At 38.3% G+C, this 19,171-nt stretch overlaps 2 protein-coding genes across 2 annotated transcripts in view; both read right to left on the minus strand.

The window, feature by feature from the left end:
- MBTPS2 (membrane bound transcription factor peptidase, site 2) overlaps positions 1–19,171 on the minus strand; it is a 46,829-nt gene that overhangs the window by 4,253 nt on the left and 23,405 nt on the right. The window contains exons 5-9 of the mRNA XM_037046234.1: positions 18,984–19,111; positions 11,446–11,564; positions 10,366–10,546; positions 2,654–2,748; positions 2,107–2,302 (exon numbers count right to left, since the gene is read on the minus strand). Coding sequence (XP_036902129.1) covers positions 2,107–2,302; positions 2,654–2,748; positions 10,366–10,546; positions 11,446–11,564; positions 18,984–19,111 — 719 coding nt within the window. The remainder of the gene's footprint in view (positions 1–2,106; positions 2,303–2,653; positions 2,749–10,365; positions 10,547–11,445; positions 11,565–18,983; positions 19,112–19,171) is intronic.
- On the minus strand, positions 15,215–17,300 carry YY2 (YY2 transcription factor). Its single transcript, XM_037046233.1, has one exon. The coding sequence runs from the start codon at positions 16,982–16,984 to the stop codon at positions 15,383–15,385; it is 1,602 nt and encodes a 533-aa protein (XP_036902128.1). The 5' UTR covers positions 16,985–17,300; the 3' UTR covers positions 15,215–15,382.

Here is a 19,171-nt window from a genome sequence, read left to right on the forward strand (position 1 = left end):
TACCCAATACTAATATAAAATACAGAGACTGACTTAATAAATATAGAGTTTACATCAAGAGTCCTTAACCTTCCGAAGAGGTATAAACCTTAAAATCACATTCACTACAACTATTATGTCGCTTAACCTTTCTGGTCTCATTTTTTTCTTCATTCCTAAAATAAGGATTAAGACTAGGGAATTTTTAAGGCCTCTTCCATTCTGTGGATTCCATAATCCTGTTTTGTTCAAAATATTCAAAAACATTCTTGTAATTAAGTAGAACCAACAGTACACTCTTTTGAATTACCCTAAAAGGGGGCCTTTTCTCATTTGTTTAGGATGTATTTAATATTTATCTTCTAGACTCACTTAGTGTAAAAATCAAGCAATAAGCATGACCCAGGGTGTAGTTCAGGATCTGAGTACGAAGCAATGAGTCTTTTAAAAGAGTAACATAAAACCGACTGACAATAAAGAAAATGTGCTTTGCCAATACAATGGAATATTATTCACCCATAAAAATGATGTACTAGAACAGGCTACAACACAAACGAACCTTGAAAACATTATGCTAAGTGAAAGAAGCTGGTCACAAAATATCCCATTTATGTGAAATGTGACAAACAGGCAAATTTATAGAAGCAGAGAGTAGTCTAGTGGATGCCAAAGGCTGGGGGCTGTTGTGGAGAAATGAGGAATGATTGCTTAATAGGAGGAATGGGGTTTCTTTCTGAGGTGAAAATATTCTGGAACTAGATTTTGGTAATGGCTGCGCAACTCTGATATATTAAAAACTACTGAACTGTATACTTTAAAAGCATGAATTATGTGGTAACTGAATTATATTTCAGTAAGTTATTTAAAAAAGAACAGCCCTGGCTGGTATAGCTCAGTGGATTGAGCACGGGCCTGTGAAGCAAAGAGTCGCTGGTTGGATCCCCAGCCAGGGCACATGCCTGGGTTGCAGGCCAGGTCCCCAGTAGGGGACACATGAGAGGCAACCACACATTAATGTTTCTCTTCCATTCTTTCTCCCCACCTTCCCCTCTATAAATAAACAAACAAACAAATAAATAAATACACACACACACACACACACACACACAAATAAATAAGAACATAAAAATCTCATATAAGCCCTGGCTGGTGTGGCTCAGTGGACTGCGAGCCAGGGGTTGCTGGTTGTGGGGCAGGTCCCCACTGGGGAGTGCACGGGAGGCAACCACACATTGATGCTTCTTTCTCCCTCCTTTCCCTCTCTGTAAAAATAAATAAATAAAATCTTTAAAAAAACCTTACACAAAATGAGTTAAGACTGTATGATCTTCAGCCATATGGAAAAGCTGTATATTTAAATCATAGGGGAAAAGGGAATGGATTCACCTGAACAAGTATAAGGGACACATGGACAATAACTAAGGGTGGGGGGCAGAAAGGGGAGGGAGGCGGGGAGCATGGGGCGGGGGGCGGGCAGGGTTGGGAATATAAGACAGAAACCTGTACTTGAACAAGAATTAAATTAAAAATTATATTAAAAAAAAAAGAAAGAAAAGCTGTATATTTAGCCCAGTCGTGTTGCTACTTGTTCAAATACTTATGCTGGCCCAGTTTTGAAATTACATTTACATAAAATTCATGTGTCACACACAAATTACTTTATTGTCATATCCCTATGATTCCTAGTATCGTCTGGGGTATGCTGCTCTTGTCAGTGATTTGGGAGCTTGGATGAATTTAATAAATTTTCACAGAATATCTGAGAGATCAGCTCTGTGATTTGGGCATAAATGGTGGAGAATGAAAAATATATTGCTCTTCAAAGGCAGACAGGGGATTCAACTCTATCTTGTTTTATAAATCCAGATTACTTTTCTACTGCCTAAATTTTATTTAATGCTTAGGAATAAATTAGGAACACCCAAAACTATTATACTATTGTACATCAACTGTAACTGAAAAGTAAAAAAAAAATAAAAAATTAAAAAAGTGCAAGTTAACAGGGCTTTGAAAACTGATCAAATTTATAATCAATAAAACTAATGCAAGGATTTGTACTGAGCTTCTACCTCTGAGAATATATGACATCTTTATGATTTTCTCAGGGTCGACCACCAAAATACTCACCTGTGTAGTGCAGGTGCAATGGATGTCCTACATATAACATATCAATTTGAGGTGGATGTTTTACTTTTATTAAGCGAGTGTGAGTTTCCAAAGAAGGTATTATGCAGAAACTTGAACTTGAGCTTTTTTTGCAATCTTTATTGGTTCTACAAACTTGGGTGGCTTCAACTGCTTTCCGGGCAGGTAGGCATGTATGCTATGAATAAAATATTAGTCAATACTAAAAATGATTTATTAAAAGAAAAACATCAAGTCACAGTCCTTCAATATCTTTCATGTCACCTAGCATATTAGGAAAGAAGTTCGTGTAAAAGAAATGCCATTTATGTGCACGTACTATAAATTAGACTCAAGTCTTCTACTACTTTGTCCAAAGAAGATATTACCACAATAAAATTTTAAAGATTCTCAGATGAAAAGTGACATGTGAAATGTAGAGATTTTAGTAAAATGATACAAAGCGAAAGGGAGAAGTCTTCATATATTCCATTTTAGCTCTATCTGCTTATTTATATCAGGCAAGCAAGACAGCTCAAGGACAACTTACCAAACGCTTATTAAAATTATTTCTGTAGGAAAAGCACACATCTGTGAGGCTTTGATTGTTACAGCATTCAGTTGAACCATCTAGCCGTTTGTATGCTGAAGAGAAATAGTTTATGAGAATCTGTTATATAAAAGTACACTATAAGAAAATTTTGCTTTCCAGACAAAAACAGTAAGTAAAATGCATATGAATTAAAAAACAACTGGATAACTCAAGAGCTCAGCTTAATGGCTACTCACTGTAGTTTGACTTTACATTACAAAAAAAAAGATATATGTTCAATCTGAAATCAAGAAGCAGCACTTACCCTGGGCTAGCCGTCTTCATATAAACTTACCCGCTCATAAAGCTGGAGCTCCAGGGTCTCAGTGGGTTTTGCAATAATTCCAGCTGGTCAAGCACAAGTATTTAATGAGCCAGTATTAGCTGCCCTAATGCCACTGACCCAATAGCACTACTGAACTCCTGTGCTGTGGTGTTAGCGAACAGAGTAGGCCAAAGGATACCCGAGAGACTCTCATTCCTAAGGAAATACTTATCACATCAAACACCTATCTCAAGTCCAGTCTTACTTTGGGGCTTTCCTCCCCAAATCAGGGCAGCCCAATTCGACCCCACAGATGTGTACGCATTTGCTTGCATACCAATAATCCAGTTACCATTTTTGGAAGACAACAGAAACAACTATTTATTCTCAGTATTAATTTATTTTTTTAAAAGTTCTTTGGCAGACTGCTTCATTGATACCTGGGGCAGAATAAGGAAGCTAAATCGCTAATGCAGATGGCACGAAAAAATGATTTCCATGTCTTCAGTTTGGAAGGCACCCTACATTTAGCAGATCAAACTTGTAAAGCATAAATTGATGTATGAAAAGGACCAGTTCAATTCAGAATCTTCTATTCATACTACCATACTCAGATGTGCTGAGGAAGACAGGCTCAAGAACAAAGTTACCACAGTATTACAAAAAAAGTACATTTTCCAGTTTTAAAAAAAAGGTTTTTATAAGAGTGTCTTCAGAAAAACTAGCATGAAAATGTTAGTTGATATGCAATGCTCTATCACTTTCATTAGCACTTTTTGTTTGTGTATAAACAGTTTTCTTTTTTTAAACTAGGTTATTTAAAGAAGATACCTTGTATTGGCTACACTGGATGTTGCCTCACCACCACTGCTCCCTCCTTGGCCAACACAAAATGGAGAACAAAAGAGGTAAAGCAAACTAACCAATGCATCAATTTCTCTTGTGTGGTAGTTGGATATATGGGTAGTTTTGTTTTCTTAGTGTAACTGAATAGATACTTAGATTTTGGGTGACAAATCATTTTTAAAATGCGAAAGCAAACTGGAATACCTAATGTCACTGACGAACCTGGGCCCGCAGTCACTCATCAGCTGAACGATAAAGCTTAAGGTAAAAAGCTGTTTAGAATTTTATTTATTTTATTCCAAGATTTATTTTTAGAGAAGGGAAGGAGAAAGAAACATCAATGTGTGGTTGGTTGCCTCTTGCACACCTCCAGCTGGGGACTTGACTTGCAACCCAGGCATGTGCCCTGACTGGGAATTGAAATGGCGACCCTTTGGTTCACAGGCCGGCACTCAATCCAATGAGCCGCACCAGCCAGGGCTGTGTAGAATTTTTTAAAAAAATCAATCCCGGCTAAAACCCTCAGTGTTCTCTTTGGTCAGTTGCCAAGCCTCACCAATATTTACTTCCTCATCATTTTTCTCCTTACCTGTTCCCACTTGAGTACAGACTCTAATTCCTTCTCACCTGACCCGTCTGAATAAAGCCCTAATGAGTCTTGTTTACTCACCACCAAGCTGGCACATACAAACCTGTCCCACGTACTGAATACTTAAAATTAACCAGCCAGTGTAGAACTGTAAGAACATAACTCCTCCAATCTAACGTTTCCAAAGACCCTGCACTGCTCCCAAATAAAGTCTAAATTTCATAGCCTAAAAACTTAAAGACTTTCATTTTTTATCATGTTATCTCATACTATTCTTTTGCTGAACCAAATTACTAGTAGGTCTTTGAACATCTTCTAGTCACGGTGCCAAGGTTCATTTCTATCTTGGCCTCCTGAAATTAAACTCACTGTTAGGACCAACTCAAAGGGCTGCTGATAAAAATTTTTCCCCCATCTCCTCAGTTAAGACTGACCGTCATTGCTCCCACCAGTCCCACTGTTTCTAGTCATTACTTTTACATGTAACCCTGTACTATATAATAACGTAGCCATGGTCTGTTTCTTTGACTAAAAGCTCCTTGAAGGTTTCTCAGCATCTTATATAGAATAGATAATCCGATATGCATTGAACACTTAAACGATGTTCTGTATTACTTGCCTTTGTATTAGTAATTATTTTTAAAAAATTACATCATGCCTTGGCTGGTACACCTCAGTTCGTTGAGTGCTGTCCTGCAAGCCAAAAGATCACCGGTTCCACTCCTGGTCAGGGTGCATACATAAGGCAACCAATCAATGTTTCTCACGTTGATGTCTCCCCTCCCTCTTTCTCTCCCCATACTCCTCTAAACAAACAAACAAACAGACAGACAAACAAAATTATACCGGATGCTTGATGACTAACTTTTCTTGGAGGATTGTATACAATATAGAATGAGTGTCAAGAATTTGCTATTACTGTTAATACAGCATGTGGTAACACCAATGCTTAAAAGGGTCAAGCAAATACCAACAAAATAAATGAAGTGGATAGTGCAGAAAAGCAGAAAGTGGTAGAGACTGTAATAAATTAGAAAACATATACCCTATTCTAAGGAGTTAGCATCCAGGCCACTCAACTTGGGGCCCAGATTCTCGACAGTTCATCCATCTGATTTCAAGAGAAATCAGAAAGCTGGACCTTCATCTGAACCCTGTTGAATTTTAAATATTAGCAGCCACTTAAAAATTTTAAAAATACAATGCAGGCCAAACCAAGTACATTTGCCAAGGCTGGATTTGGCCTCTAGGCTTCCACCAATTTTCTACCTCTGGGTAATGGCTTCTTCCTATGGTGAGTTTTTCCAACCCAAACATAAAGTCATGGCTGTGAATGTCTTGACAAGATTAAGAATTGACAGAATTTTCCAAAAAAAGGGGGAAAAAAAGAAAGGAAAGTTAAATACCTTGTTACTGTGTGAGAAGTAAACTTGATATTTCTATTTATCAATTTAAGAAACATTAGGTCTAAAAATATTTTATTTTAGAACTGTACTGGGTCACATTAAAAAGTATGAAATAATACAATATTTCTCTTAGAGAAGAGCACATTGTGGGTTATATACCAACCTTCTGCCAAATGAAAAGTTTTGGAAGATGGTAACTGGCTCTGGAGAAGAGGAAAAATTTACAAATATTTCAATCTTAAAAAAAAATCAGGTTAAGCCCTGGCTGGTGTAGCTCAGTGGATTGAGCTTGGGCCTGCGAACCACATGATTCGGTTCGATTCCCAGTCAGGGCACATGCCTGGGTTGCAGACCAGTTCCCAGCAGGGGACTCACAAGAGGCAACCATACATTGATCTTTCTCTCCTCTCCTTCCCTTCCTCTCTAAAGATAAATAAATAAAATATTTTTTAAAAAATCAGGTTAGCCCACTTAATCCACAAAGGAGACAATTGGATATTGCCTCCTGACATGATGTGAAGGGAAGTACTGAGTGCTACCCAGGAGTATTTTTGCCACCGCCTCTAATGGATCCTGAGTATAATAAAGCCTGTAGACCTAATCACTGTTTATAAGAAACTTGGAGGACATCTGAACATATTAATGACATCACCAGGATAAGATATAATTAGACAAATCCAGAATACGGGAAATCCAACAAAGCATATGATTCAGTTTTCTTCAACAAACAGACAATATCTCCAAAGAAGAAAAGGGCGGGGGTGGGGGGAGCAAAGCAAGCCAAGGAGAATTGTTACAAGTTAAAAGACACTTAAAAGACATACCATCCAACTGAAATAAGCCAAGAGGAAAAACAAAACAGGGAAACCCAACAGGATAATAGGAATTATTGTTAATTATGTTAGGTTTGATAACAGTATTGTGGTCATGTTTAAAAGGTCACCATCTGTTAAAGACATGCTAAAGTTTATGGATGAAGTGACTGGATACCTAGGATGTAGTTTAAATACTACCCCCAAAGTGAGGTGATTGGATGAAAAACATTGGCAAGATGTTGATAACTGCTGAAGTTGGAAGAAGGATGCATGAGTTAGTTTATTTATACTACTCTACTGATTTTTATGTAAATTTCAAAAATTTTTATAATACAAAGTTCTAAAAAATGGTTATATATGCAAAATTACATTTGAAAAAGCTTTAAAAAATCAGTTCTTACTTTATCATTGTTGCATACAGCACTTCAATAAGGTTATTTTTGATTATTAATCATATTTCCTAACCCCAGTAAATGTGGACAAGTATCCAGGGCATTTCTTGACTTAAAGATATAGTTTATGAGCATAATTTGTGTTTTCCAACACTTCCAACAATTTGGTATCCCATAATTTTATATAAAGAGTTGGGAGACTGATTTTTCAGAGCTGAAAGAACTCAAATTTGGCAGCTTCTGAGAACAAACTTGCTTCACCCTGCCACCTGCTCCCTGAAACAACAGACCCGACTTCAGGAGCTACTTTGGGAAAACAAGATTAATTCCACTGAATGTCTGCCACATAAAATAACAACCCCAAATAGCTTTGGACATGCTATCATCCACATAGCACAGGGACATCTAATTACTGGAATTTAATTGGTTATGATTGAGCGTAAAATCTGACTTAACCCAATTTTTAACAAAGTTTATTTAGAAAGTACCAAAGTATAAACAAATTGATGGCAAAGAACATACATGTACCTATCTTAGGGGAGCCTAGTGCTATGGTTGCTTATGTCCAAGGGTGATAGTAAAAATGTTTAATAACCAGCCCTGGCTGGTGTGGCTCAGTGGATTGAGCTCGGGCCTGCAAACCAGAGAATCGTGGTTCGATTCCCAGTCAGGACACATACCTGGGTTGCAGGCCAGTTCCCAGCAGGGGACTCACGAGAGGCAACCATACATTGATGTTTCTCTCCCTGTCTCCTTCCCTTCCCCTCTAAAGATAAATAAATAAAATCTTAAAAAAATGTTTAATAACCAGAATGGCACTGATGGTAGCACAATCTGTATCAGCTCTGACTCAACCCTGCCTACTTCATTCTTTGGTTTTTAAATCAAGTTAATCCCACTCTTCACACAGCAGAGGTGCAACCTCTGCAAAGGCAGAGGGCGTACAATGAGTCTCTAAAAGGACTAACTAGAAGCAGAATTGGAACCACTACCAGTTAGGGTTCTGGAGCAAAGCTACAAAGCTCCCTTGGTCCCCGATGTCTGGACCCAGAAAAGCTCAGCTAGTCCTCTTGCCCCGAGTGGCAGATATAACCAGAATCTTTCTATGAGTGAATAGAACAGTCAGGAAAAGCCTTATGGAACTTTCCATGCCCACATTTTCCATGGGAGACATCAAGTCTTAATTAAATGTGGACTCAAAACATAGATTTTGAATCTTAAAGATCTTCACATGGACTCTGACTTAATATTAACATAACTAATGAAACCTTTCACCCATGAGAAACAAACAGAAGTATCCCTTGAACAATAATAACTGATTTGACAAATATCCACACACACCTAAGATTATGGCATAAATGTTATCTTACTCATGCACATTTCAAAGTACTACTGCTTTCAACACGGCAAACCTCTTGCAATGAGAGAAGCATTAACAGAAACAAAATCCAGCAGTGGCCATGAAGGTAACCTCCAGAGGTGTGGGGCTTTTGTTTTTAAATTTGCTCCAAGTTACAGACCAATCACATTATCAGTAAGTCAATCGTGACCTTCAGATCAGAGGAACATCAATACTGCCACATGGCCACTTTCCATAATTCGTGGGCAGTTCAAAAACCATGCTTTGGATGATGCTTTCACTAATAAAATGCAGGAGCCAAAAATAATCCAGCAATTTGATTTTCCTCAACTGTATTTCTGACTCAAAGGAAACCATTTAGATTTCATTAATAAAAGGTTGAAAGGGATCATGGTACATACGCCACTGAAAACAGTTTACAAAGGGATCGTGAGTTACACGTGTACTTAAAGAAATTTAATAAAAAATCTGTACAGTATGTTGGCTTAAAAAACACACACAAGATACCACAAGCTTAGTACATCCACCTTTCTGAATAACCACCACTGAAACTCAGCAACATCCACATGACTTAGCTCCTTGACACTGGGTCCAGAAGGCCAGGCAGGAGAGGCAACTTGCACCTGCATTTTCACAGTTTTTTTTCATTCACCTGGCACACAATAAAGTGGTGCAATAATTCAAGGTCTCTGCTTCCACTGTGCTCACTGACTTTTTTTCCTCTGCAGAAAAGCATCAATGGGAGATAGATAGCTTCCTACCTGCTGCAGATGCAGGGGAGGGCAAAAGGAGGTTTACGGTTGTTCATATGGAAAATAATATACCTAATAAATAATAATAAAAGAATAAACTGCTTTGCATGTACTTACAACTGTCAGCCTATCTTTGCCCACCTCTGTATTCTGTTCAGCAGTACAGTCCACTTCAGGGGTCTGGACCTCTGCCATACCACAGAATTCCTTTTTAGAGAGTTCTTAACAAACAGGAGCCAGATTCTTACAATGACCATACCACGGGGCATAAAACTTGGTGAAGGTTATTCCTTCCACAATGATGTCATCTAAGTTATTTTCTGTGAGTGCCAACACAGTGCCCTGGTTGGCCTCGGGTTTGGCAGCCAGCACCGTGGTCTCTGAGGCACCAAGGACCAAATGCAGGCCAGGACAGCATTGGGAGGAAGCATGGCGGGGAGGGGTGTGGGGCGTGGAGGCATGGCTGGTGCAACCCCCTCCCCAGAGGCCAAGCTGGAGCATTCTCACAGTGGCAGCAGGTCTCCATGGTGCCCACCCCCTGTCCGGCAGAGTACACAAGTGTTTTTTAAATGCATAAGTAATTAGATATAAGAGTCCTGAAACTCAAATATGATGTTATAAAATTAGGAGTTCCACAATAATGTATAATAAAGGTAACATACATACTAGTACCCAATTTACCAAGAATGTTTACTAGTTTGGGCCTATTGTTACTTTTCTGATTTATTTTACTTTAAAAAAAGATTTTATCTATTTATTTTTAGAGAAAGGGGAAGGCGGGGGGGAGAAAGAGAGAGAGAGAAACATCAATGTGTGGCTGCCCCTTGAATGCATCCTGACTGGGAATCGAACTGGTGACTCCCTGATTTGTAAGCCAGTTCAATCTGCTGAGCCATAGCAGCCAGGGTCACTTTTCCCATCTGGTTTAAAGAAATTAGAATAAGCCCTGGCTGGTGTAGCTCAGTGGATTGAGTGTGGGCCTGTGAACCACACGATCGCGTTCGATTCCCAGTCAGGGCACATGCCTAGGTTGCAGGCCAGTTCCCAGCAGGGGACTCATGAGAGGCAACCATACACTGATATTTCTCTCCTTCTCTCCTTCCCTTCCCCTCTAAAGATAAATAAATAAAATCTTTAAAAAAAGAAATTAGAATAAAATAAATCTATAGATATAATCTAAGATTGGTGAATGGCAAATGTCAGCAATTGCTGCTTGAAGTATTATACTGAGGGAAATAAACATACCTCTAACTGGGAAGCTTAACTGCTGTAAAGTTGATGCACTTATGCAGTAACCAATTTGGGGTTCATAGGCAATGGTATCTAGACATTCATTCCAATCTTGAACATTAGTAACAGGACAATCCTGTAGATGAGTAACAAGGTCCCCCACAAAAAGGCCTCTGGGTCCAACTGCAGGTGAGTCCTTGGAAACAAGGCAAAAACAAATCAGATAATGTGTGTAAACAAGCTATTATTAATTTCAGCAAATAATTAAAGACACTGAGTTGATTAAGTAGATTATTTTGAGTAATACAGAAAACAATCCTGCTTTGAATCCAAGATATATAACCTTAGAAAATGAAAACAAAACCCAACAATTAGTTACTTTTACTACTTCTCCAAGATTTAAAATTTTTTTTGCAGCTGAGAAAACAAAAACCCACTTGCCAGCTGTTAAGATTGAAACGATAGCTTTTTAAAATAAACTGCTACTAAATTTTTTGTGAAAGTAGTTATCAGAAGGCCTTCATTTTTCTATATCCTCAGTGGATAAAATGTAAGCAAGTCCTTATCTAGATACAGTCCCAAATATGCAGGTGATACTGTCGGCACAGTGAATATGTGAGCCACTTGCTCACAAAGGTAATTTTTCTCTTCCCCAAGTCTGAATAGAAAACTTGATGCCATCTCAGTAGTTACTGACTAAGGGGGCGAAATACAGAGTTGAAGACATAAGCTCCCATGAAATGTTCTGGCTGGCTAGCCTAGGTTTCCTATTTCTTACTTTTTGCGAGTAAAGATATTTGACTCAAAAGCAGAGTTATAAAAATAAACAGTAAAAGTAAATGATGCATTTTACCAACAAACTACAAGTAGAATCTCTTGATACTATTTTTGTAACTAAGAACAGAAGCAATTTTTAGTCTTTTTAAAGACAGTGTGTTTCACCAAACTACTTGATTTGAAAGGGCTGCCAATAATTCCTTCAGGAGAAACTGAGCATTCTGTCTATGAGAACTTGAACAGAAGTCCCTGATATAAAATGCTAAGTGTTACAACACAAAATCCGATAAAAGAATGCCTAAGTAATCCATCACTTACCTCAGCAACTTCAGTGATAAGCACCCCAACTCCAGTGTAGTAAAAGGGGAGGAGAATCACAGGGAGGAGGACAAGAGCTAAAATACCCAGGAGTGCAAGGACAAAATTATGCCAGATACCTGAAAAGAGGGAAAAAAAGGAATAAGCTCAACCAGGGGCAGGAATTACATAGGTATTTGGATCTCATAACACCTGGACATTCTTACAAATTAGGAAAGTAACCAGAAGAAGCTGTGAAGCACATAGAGCTACTTATTAGTACAACAGACAGATGTTCAATTAGAGGCCTATTTCATTTCAGATATTAAAATGTAAAATAAGCATGTTAATACCACATGGTAATATAACACTAATAAAATCTGCATTATATTCTATATACCTGATATATGTATATATCACAAATAGAATTAATATCTTCTATTTACTATATCCTTTTTTCAGAAAATGTACACATAATTAATATAAACACACTTGTGATCTTTGAAAGGAGTGTCAGAGCTATTCAAATAAAAGCTGAGATGAAATAAACATTCTTGCTGAACTGGAGTATGGAAATCCAAATGGTATTTGAAAAAAGAAATTATTTTAAGAATTGAACTATTATGGAGAATACTATTGGTGGGCTGAATAGAATATGTATCTAACGTCATGTCACAGACTATAACTACCTCCATCATATATAGAGTGGTGTGCTGGAGCCTGCTCCTACCAGCATGCCATAGCCAACTGTGTGCATCCCTTCCCAGTTCTTCTTTCAGGGACTCCAAGCTTGCACCTTGAAATTGGCCATGGTGGACCACACATTTACAAGACAGAAACCAGAAAATGCTACATATCAGAGCTCCCCGCCCCCCCTTCACAGTCATGGGTTAAAACATACACCAGCACACCACTATATAACCCCTCCCTTCATACCTATCCTTCCCTTATACTAGTTTTTGCCATGGGGAAGGGTGAGGGCACTACTAATACTATGAGCAGTGCAATTCGTAGTTGTGCAAGTCTGTCCCTTACATTGCAGGATATTTAGCATTCCTGGCTCCATCCACTAAATATCATTAGTGCTCTCCTGTCAGACAACCATAGAATGGCTCCCACTCCACACATTGCACACATTCCCAGGAATGTATGGGTTGAGAGCATCAGTGGCTGATAACCAATGTTCTATAGTGAGAACAAAGTAACCTACAGACATTTCCCAGATTCTCAGGAATGGTCATATGACTGTTTTGAACAAAAAGATGCAAGTGGAAGTGATGGGAATATTCCTGTCCTACTGGCTGAAATGAGGGAGCTGAATCTGAGTCCATAACATAAAAGCTGCATGTTGGAAATAGCAGAGCTAACTAGACAGAAAAGGCCAGAGTCCCTCAAATCATAGAATTATCATATAGCACTGAGCTACTTACATTTATGAGAGTTTAAGCCTGTTATTTTTAGCTATTACAATAGCCAGATACTTAGCTAATAGATGTTCCACACACCATATTCACATTGTAAGGATGTAACCCTTCCCCTTTTTGGGTGTTTTAAGTTGTTAAATTCGAAAAATATCCAGAGCAAATCTAATCCGGGACATATAGGTAAATAATCTTCTCTGTTCTATAACATTTTTTAAAAAACACCAAATGTATCAAACCATCAGAAACTGTATTTTGCTTTTTCATTTATCTGTTTTGGCCTTTTCCCTTCTCTGCACATTCATCCCATTTCTTATATCCACTACAGAGTAACCCATTCTTAAAAAACATATTGACTTAAAATTCATTTCCCTGCTAATGATCATTTAGGCTGTGTTAACTTTGTTGTAGCATACAATGCTGCAACAAATAGCTCTGCTCATATTGTTATGCATCTGTAAGGGTATGGAAAATTACATAGAAAAGGAATTGGTGTATCAAAAATATTTGTATTAAAATGGACCTCCAATGAGTTTGTATTAATTTATGTTCTCATAATTGGCATATTTTCCCACCTTTTTTCTAAACACTGGATGGATGCTACCACAATTTCAGTTTGATTTCTGCTAGATGAAAAGTAAAATGTCTTAAGCTCTATTTCTTTAATTATGAGTGAACTTGTACAATTTTCATGTTTATTCTATTAAAAGGCTATTTCTATTTCCTAGAGAACTAGTTCTATCCCTTCCCTGTTTACATTTTTGACTGGGTTGTTTTTTGTTTTAGTAATTTGCAGATATTGTTGTGTGCAATATATACATTGAGGAATTTGGTCTTTTGTAAGAGTTATTTAGTCATTTCCTCCAGTGTGGTGTTTGGCTTGGTTTATAGTCTTGTCTATTCACACATTTTAAATTTTGGTATGTTCAAAGTATTCCTTTGTATCAAATCTTTTCCAGTTCAATACTATAGAAGATAACCTGTTTTCTGGTACTGCTTTCATAGCTTCATTTAAAAAACAAAATTAAAATAAAACACATACAAAAACCCCACACTAATTCTTTGGCACACTGGAATTTATGCTACTGACACTAATTTTGGAATACAGGTATAACCCTGCCACTCCCCACCTTCCTCACCAAGTTGCTGGCCCCAACACAATTCCACAAAATAATTCATCCTCACTGATTAGATTTGTCACCATTACCATGTCCTAAATTCAGCTCCCTCCATCCCCACCAGGATGAAACAGTCCACCAGAACTGCCTAGATGCTTGCATCCTCACTAACTCTCCCATCCAAACAACAGTCAGGGTAGCACACAGCAGCAGTGACTCCTTGACTATCTGGGCAAACTCCTATGTCTTGACAGGATACAGCTGGTACCAGACCTACCAGACCATCCCCTGCAGATTCCCAATTTCCCCATGATGGCTAAGAAGCAACCAGGGTGGTTGAAAACATGCATTTCCTTTATTTAAACAACTTCTATCCATTAATGTTTATAAGCACAAAAAAAAATTCACTACAACTTTTACATTCCTCACAGCAGGGTTTCTCTCATCGGCATTTTGGGGCAGATAATTTCTTGTTGTGGAGGACTGACTCATACATTGCAGGATGTTCAGCAACATCTTTGGCTTCTACTCCCCAGATGCCAGTGGCAATCTCCCCCTTTTTCTCTATTTTGTAGTTACAGTATTTATATAGGCAAATTTATTATTTTTTTTTAGAATAGGTGTTTTACGTTTGCCTTTTCTACTATATAAGGTATACACATCAAGTGCTTAAAAAAGTCAGTAATAAACAATACAACTACAACTTAGCACCACTCTAAATAAAGGGGCAAAGAAATTACATTAAATAACACTACTTGGCAGTGTTTGGGGGAAATACAATGACTAAGATAGGTTTAAATTTACTAATACTATTAAATCCCACCTAATATTCAATGCTACATATACAATTCAATGCAGCTAAAAGACAGTTATGCAAAATGTGTTAATATCAAAGAATATGACCAATATTAAGATATCAAGCAAAACTTATTTAACCTTTTTAAAAGTGGAAATATATGTATGCATATAACTATTCATTCTCAAAATCTACAGCAAAGTTATCAACCTCCAAAACCTCCCACACATATCATTAATTATTAAACATACTTCTAAAAGTATAAACATAACTATTTGGAAAACAGAACTTTAAACATGTGTAAAAAGTGAAACATGTGTAAACAGGTGAAATTGAATCTGAAGAGTCCCATTTTTAGTACAGTTGCATCAAAAAGTCTTTTGATATGAGGTTCATGAATTATCCTCCTATTGGGATCAAACTTTATAAAAAAACATATTTTTCAAATAATTATTACAGAACAAGATAAAGCATCTTAACAATGTATTCATATATACATTTTAAACTTTTTCATTTTTTACTACTCTATCAAAACATGACATTTTCACAATGTAATCTTAGTATTTTTAACCTCTTAAGGAATCTTAAAAAATTTTTTTTACTAATTTATCAAAACATGACCCTTAGGAATCACAAATGGGTTTTTTCTCCTCTTTACTATCTTTGTTTTTATTAGCATGTGTGAAGATATGAGATTTCAGGTTAGTTGACTGAGCAAACTTCCTATCACAACCTTCAAAGGGGCACACATAAGGCTTGTCACCAGTATGGATTCGTACATGCGTACGCAAATTGAAATCTAGGGAAAAGCGTTTTCCACAGCCTTCAAATGTGCACTGAAAGGGCTTCTCTCCAGAATGCACCAGGTGATGCCGTTTCAGTTTTGAACTCTCAACAAAACCTTTGCCACATTCTGCACATATGTGGGCTTTTGGGCCGTGGGTGTTCAGATGCTTTCTCATAGATCCGATATCTTTGAACATCTTCCCGCAGCCCGTATAAAGGCAAGCTACTATTCTTGGAGCATCATCTTTAAGTTTTCTTGGCCTTGTTTTAGTAAATTCTGCCAGCTGTTTGGGATCTGACAGGTCTATGCCAGGTATTCCTTCAGGAGGAATTTTCTTTCCCATCAGGTACTCTGAATAATCGGGTGGTGAGTCCTCCTCCATAACCGGTTCTTCAGGTTCCTGGTTTCTTTCATTGCATGGGGACCACATGGTGACGGGAAACTCGCCCTCCAGGGTTTTGATAAACACCTCCTTCTGCTCCCACTTCCTGCAGCTTCCGGCTGTCGCTGCTGCCGTCCCTGCTCCTGCCACAGACCCCGCCACTGTCCCAGCCGCCACCCTAACCGCCATTCCTGCCGCGGCTGTGCTGCTGGTGGAGCTCTGCTTACCGATGCCGGGCTTTTTGCTGATGCTGGGCTTTTTGCTGCGTTTGCGCTTCCTAGTGTAGCTCTGGGTCGTTGACACGGAGGCTTCCAGGGAAGCCAGGACCTGCTGGAAGTAGATGTCTTCCTCCTCGGAGGCGACCATTTGCTGCTCCTGGGAGTTGTCACCGGACACGCCGCCTGACTCGCTGTAACCCACCACCTCTTCCTGGGTTTGTACAATTACCATTTCTTCATCACCGTCCCGTTTGTTTTGGCTAATAAAGAGCGGGTGTAGCGAATCCAGAGACGGACTGTAGTCCACACCCTGCACCCAACTGTCACCAATATCCTCATATGCAAAGGTTTCCATAGTTACTGGCTCCACGGGGGTGGTCTCCACGGGGGTGGTCTCCACAGGAATATCCTCCACAGGAACAGTCCCCAGAGCGAAAGTCTCCACGGGGATATCCTCCACGGGAACAGTCCCCAGAGCGAAAGTCTCCACGGGGATATCCTCCACGGGAACAGTCCCCAGAGCGAAAGTCTCCACAGGGATATCCTCCACGGGAACAGACCCCAGAGCGAAAGTTTCTACAGGAACAGTCCCCAGAGCGAAAGTCTCCACAGGGTTATCCTCCACGGGAACAGTCTCCAGAGCGAAAGTCTCCACGGGGATATTCTCCAAAGGAACAGTCCCCAGAGCGTAAGTCTCTATAGGGATATCCTCCACAGGAACAGTCCCCACAGGGATAGATTCCAGAGGGACGGTCTCCAGATGGACCTCGTGCACTTCCACAAACTCGGTAGGCACCTCCGAGTTTTCTGTTGCGATGTAGATGATGTTTGAAGCCATAGCTGAAGGCTCGGAAGAGGATTTTGCTACTAGGCAGTGCGTAGTATCGCAAGGTTGCGGAAAAGCAAAGCTCAGGACAGGACCGTGCGGTCCAGCTCGAGCTTTGAAGATTGGCGCGAATGTCAGAGAACCGCGCGCGCTTCAGTATTTTAGGCGTTGGACGCGGGGGATTCTGGGCATCCTGTACCCAACGCATGCGCACATCCAAGCTCATACCCACGGACGCACCCATAAAGTTTCGAGCGCTACACTTCCTGCTTCTTCGCTCAGCCCACCCGCCAAAATGTTGCCTTTTGAATATTGATTTGGGAACGGGGCTCTTCCTGCTTCTTCGCTCTGCCCACCCGCCAAAATGTTGCCTTTTGAATACTGATTTGGGAACGGGGCTCTTATTTTTTTCTATATTTCATATACCACGCCCCCCGCCCCGCAAGGTGTATAATAGCATCTGGGGGCAAAAAGACTTTCTTCTAATATTTACGCTTTCATTTTCCCTCTTATTTAATTGCGCTGACCGGCATTTACAGACTATTTAATAGTACCAGTGACAGGAGATAGTGGGATTGCTTGCCTTGTCCTTTAATAGGAATGCTTCTAAGTGTTACACCGTTAGGAAATACCCAGCTATTTCTACTTTTACTAAGGATTTTTATTTTTTAGCCATTAATAGATGGTGGATTTTGTTAAATATCTGTTTCAATATCCACTGAAACGAGGATTTCCCCCCCAATGGTTAATAATGTTTACCACATTCAAAAAGACTACCTAATGTTAAACCAACCTTGCTTTATTTAGATACACCATGTGTCTATAGAGTTTCTTGCTGCTTTAAAAGATGTGTCTGTTATATTGGCTTAAAAAAATCTTAGTTTCCTTCTCTATATGATCTGGAGACTATATACTAAATTAGAATTAAAAAGAAAAATCTTTTCCTTCAAGATCTGAAAGAATCCCACCCAAGAAACTTTCAGGGGCATTCTTCATCAACTTTCTTAATTTCTTGTATTGTAATTAGCCCATGTATACATATATTTTTCTATCTTCTCTAGGATTTATTTAGGCTGTTTACTTTTTTTATAATCATTAAGGGCTTTAAAATTTTTTGCAGAGGTGAACAAAAAACAGTTTTATAATTGTTTTAATTTTCTCTATATCACTTGTCATTCCCCATTCTGACTTCTTATTCTGTCTATAGAAGCTTTCTCCCATTGTTTAATCTTTTTCTTCAAATAACTAACTCTTAGAATTAACAGCTATATATTTCTTTTTTCCAATTTCTTTTCTGTCTATATACCCTTACTAATTACATCATTTCTCAAGTATTTTATATTTTTTCCTCACTCCTCCAGTTGAATGATTAACTGATACTTACATTTCTTTTCATAAAAACTGCCTAAGGCAGTTAATTTTCCTTTTAGCCGAACTTCACACAATATTTCATCATCATCTTTAAATATACTGCAATTATGGTTTTGAATGAAACTGGGCAATTTTTGTTTCATGAGCACTTGAAATTGTGGTGTAGAGTTTGACATATCTATTTTTACCTTATTAGAGCTTCAGTGATCTGATTTTTTCATACCGACATGCCATGTGTTGAGAGACATGAGTCTCTTTTATGACGCCTGTTTTTGCTTTTTCCATTTTTGTTTTGATGGTTTGTTACTTGATACAGTAAGATTCACAGTAATTACATTTTCATTGTAGATTATATTCCATATGATTAAGTGCCCCTTCGTCTCATTTAATGCTTTAGTCATGTTTTCTATTAACATGGTATGTTTTGCTCATTTTAATTTTTTAAAAATTATGCTTGTTTTAGTTGTTTTTCATGAAGAAACTGGAATGTAAATTATTTTGCTCTACTACTTTTGACTGAGATTCTTATAAACTGACTTTATCAACCATAATATGAGATGTTTTCATTTGTGATACAAGTAAAACTTTCCATAAAACTACTAATAACACATAGATGAATAAAAAAATTTAAGTCTGTTACCTGCACAAAATATCCTTAGCTGCTGGACTGGTGATATAAGTTGCAAATGAGTAGTGAACAGATCAACAAATGCTCCAGGATAAATAATGAAGAGAAAAATCCCAAAGCCATTAAATCGAACTTGTTCCCTAAGAAATCACATAAGAAAAAGGAATTTAATACTAGTATTGCATTTATCAAATTAATAA

The sequence above is a fragment of the Sturnira hondurensis genome, unplaced genomic scaffold, assembly GCF_014824575.4.
Source record: "Sturnira hondurensis isolate 20B ecotype Veracruz unplaced genomic scaffold, ASM1482457v3 Scaffold0005220, whole genome shotgun sequence".
In the NCBI taxonomy this organism is placed as follows: domain Eukaryota; kingdom Metazoa; phylum Chordata; class Mammalia; order Chiroptera; family Phyllostomidae; genus Sturnira; species Sturnira hondurensis.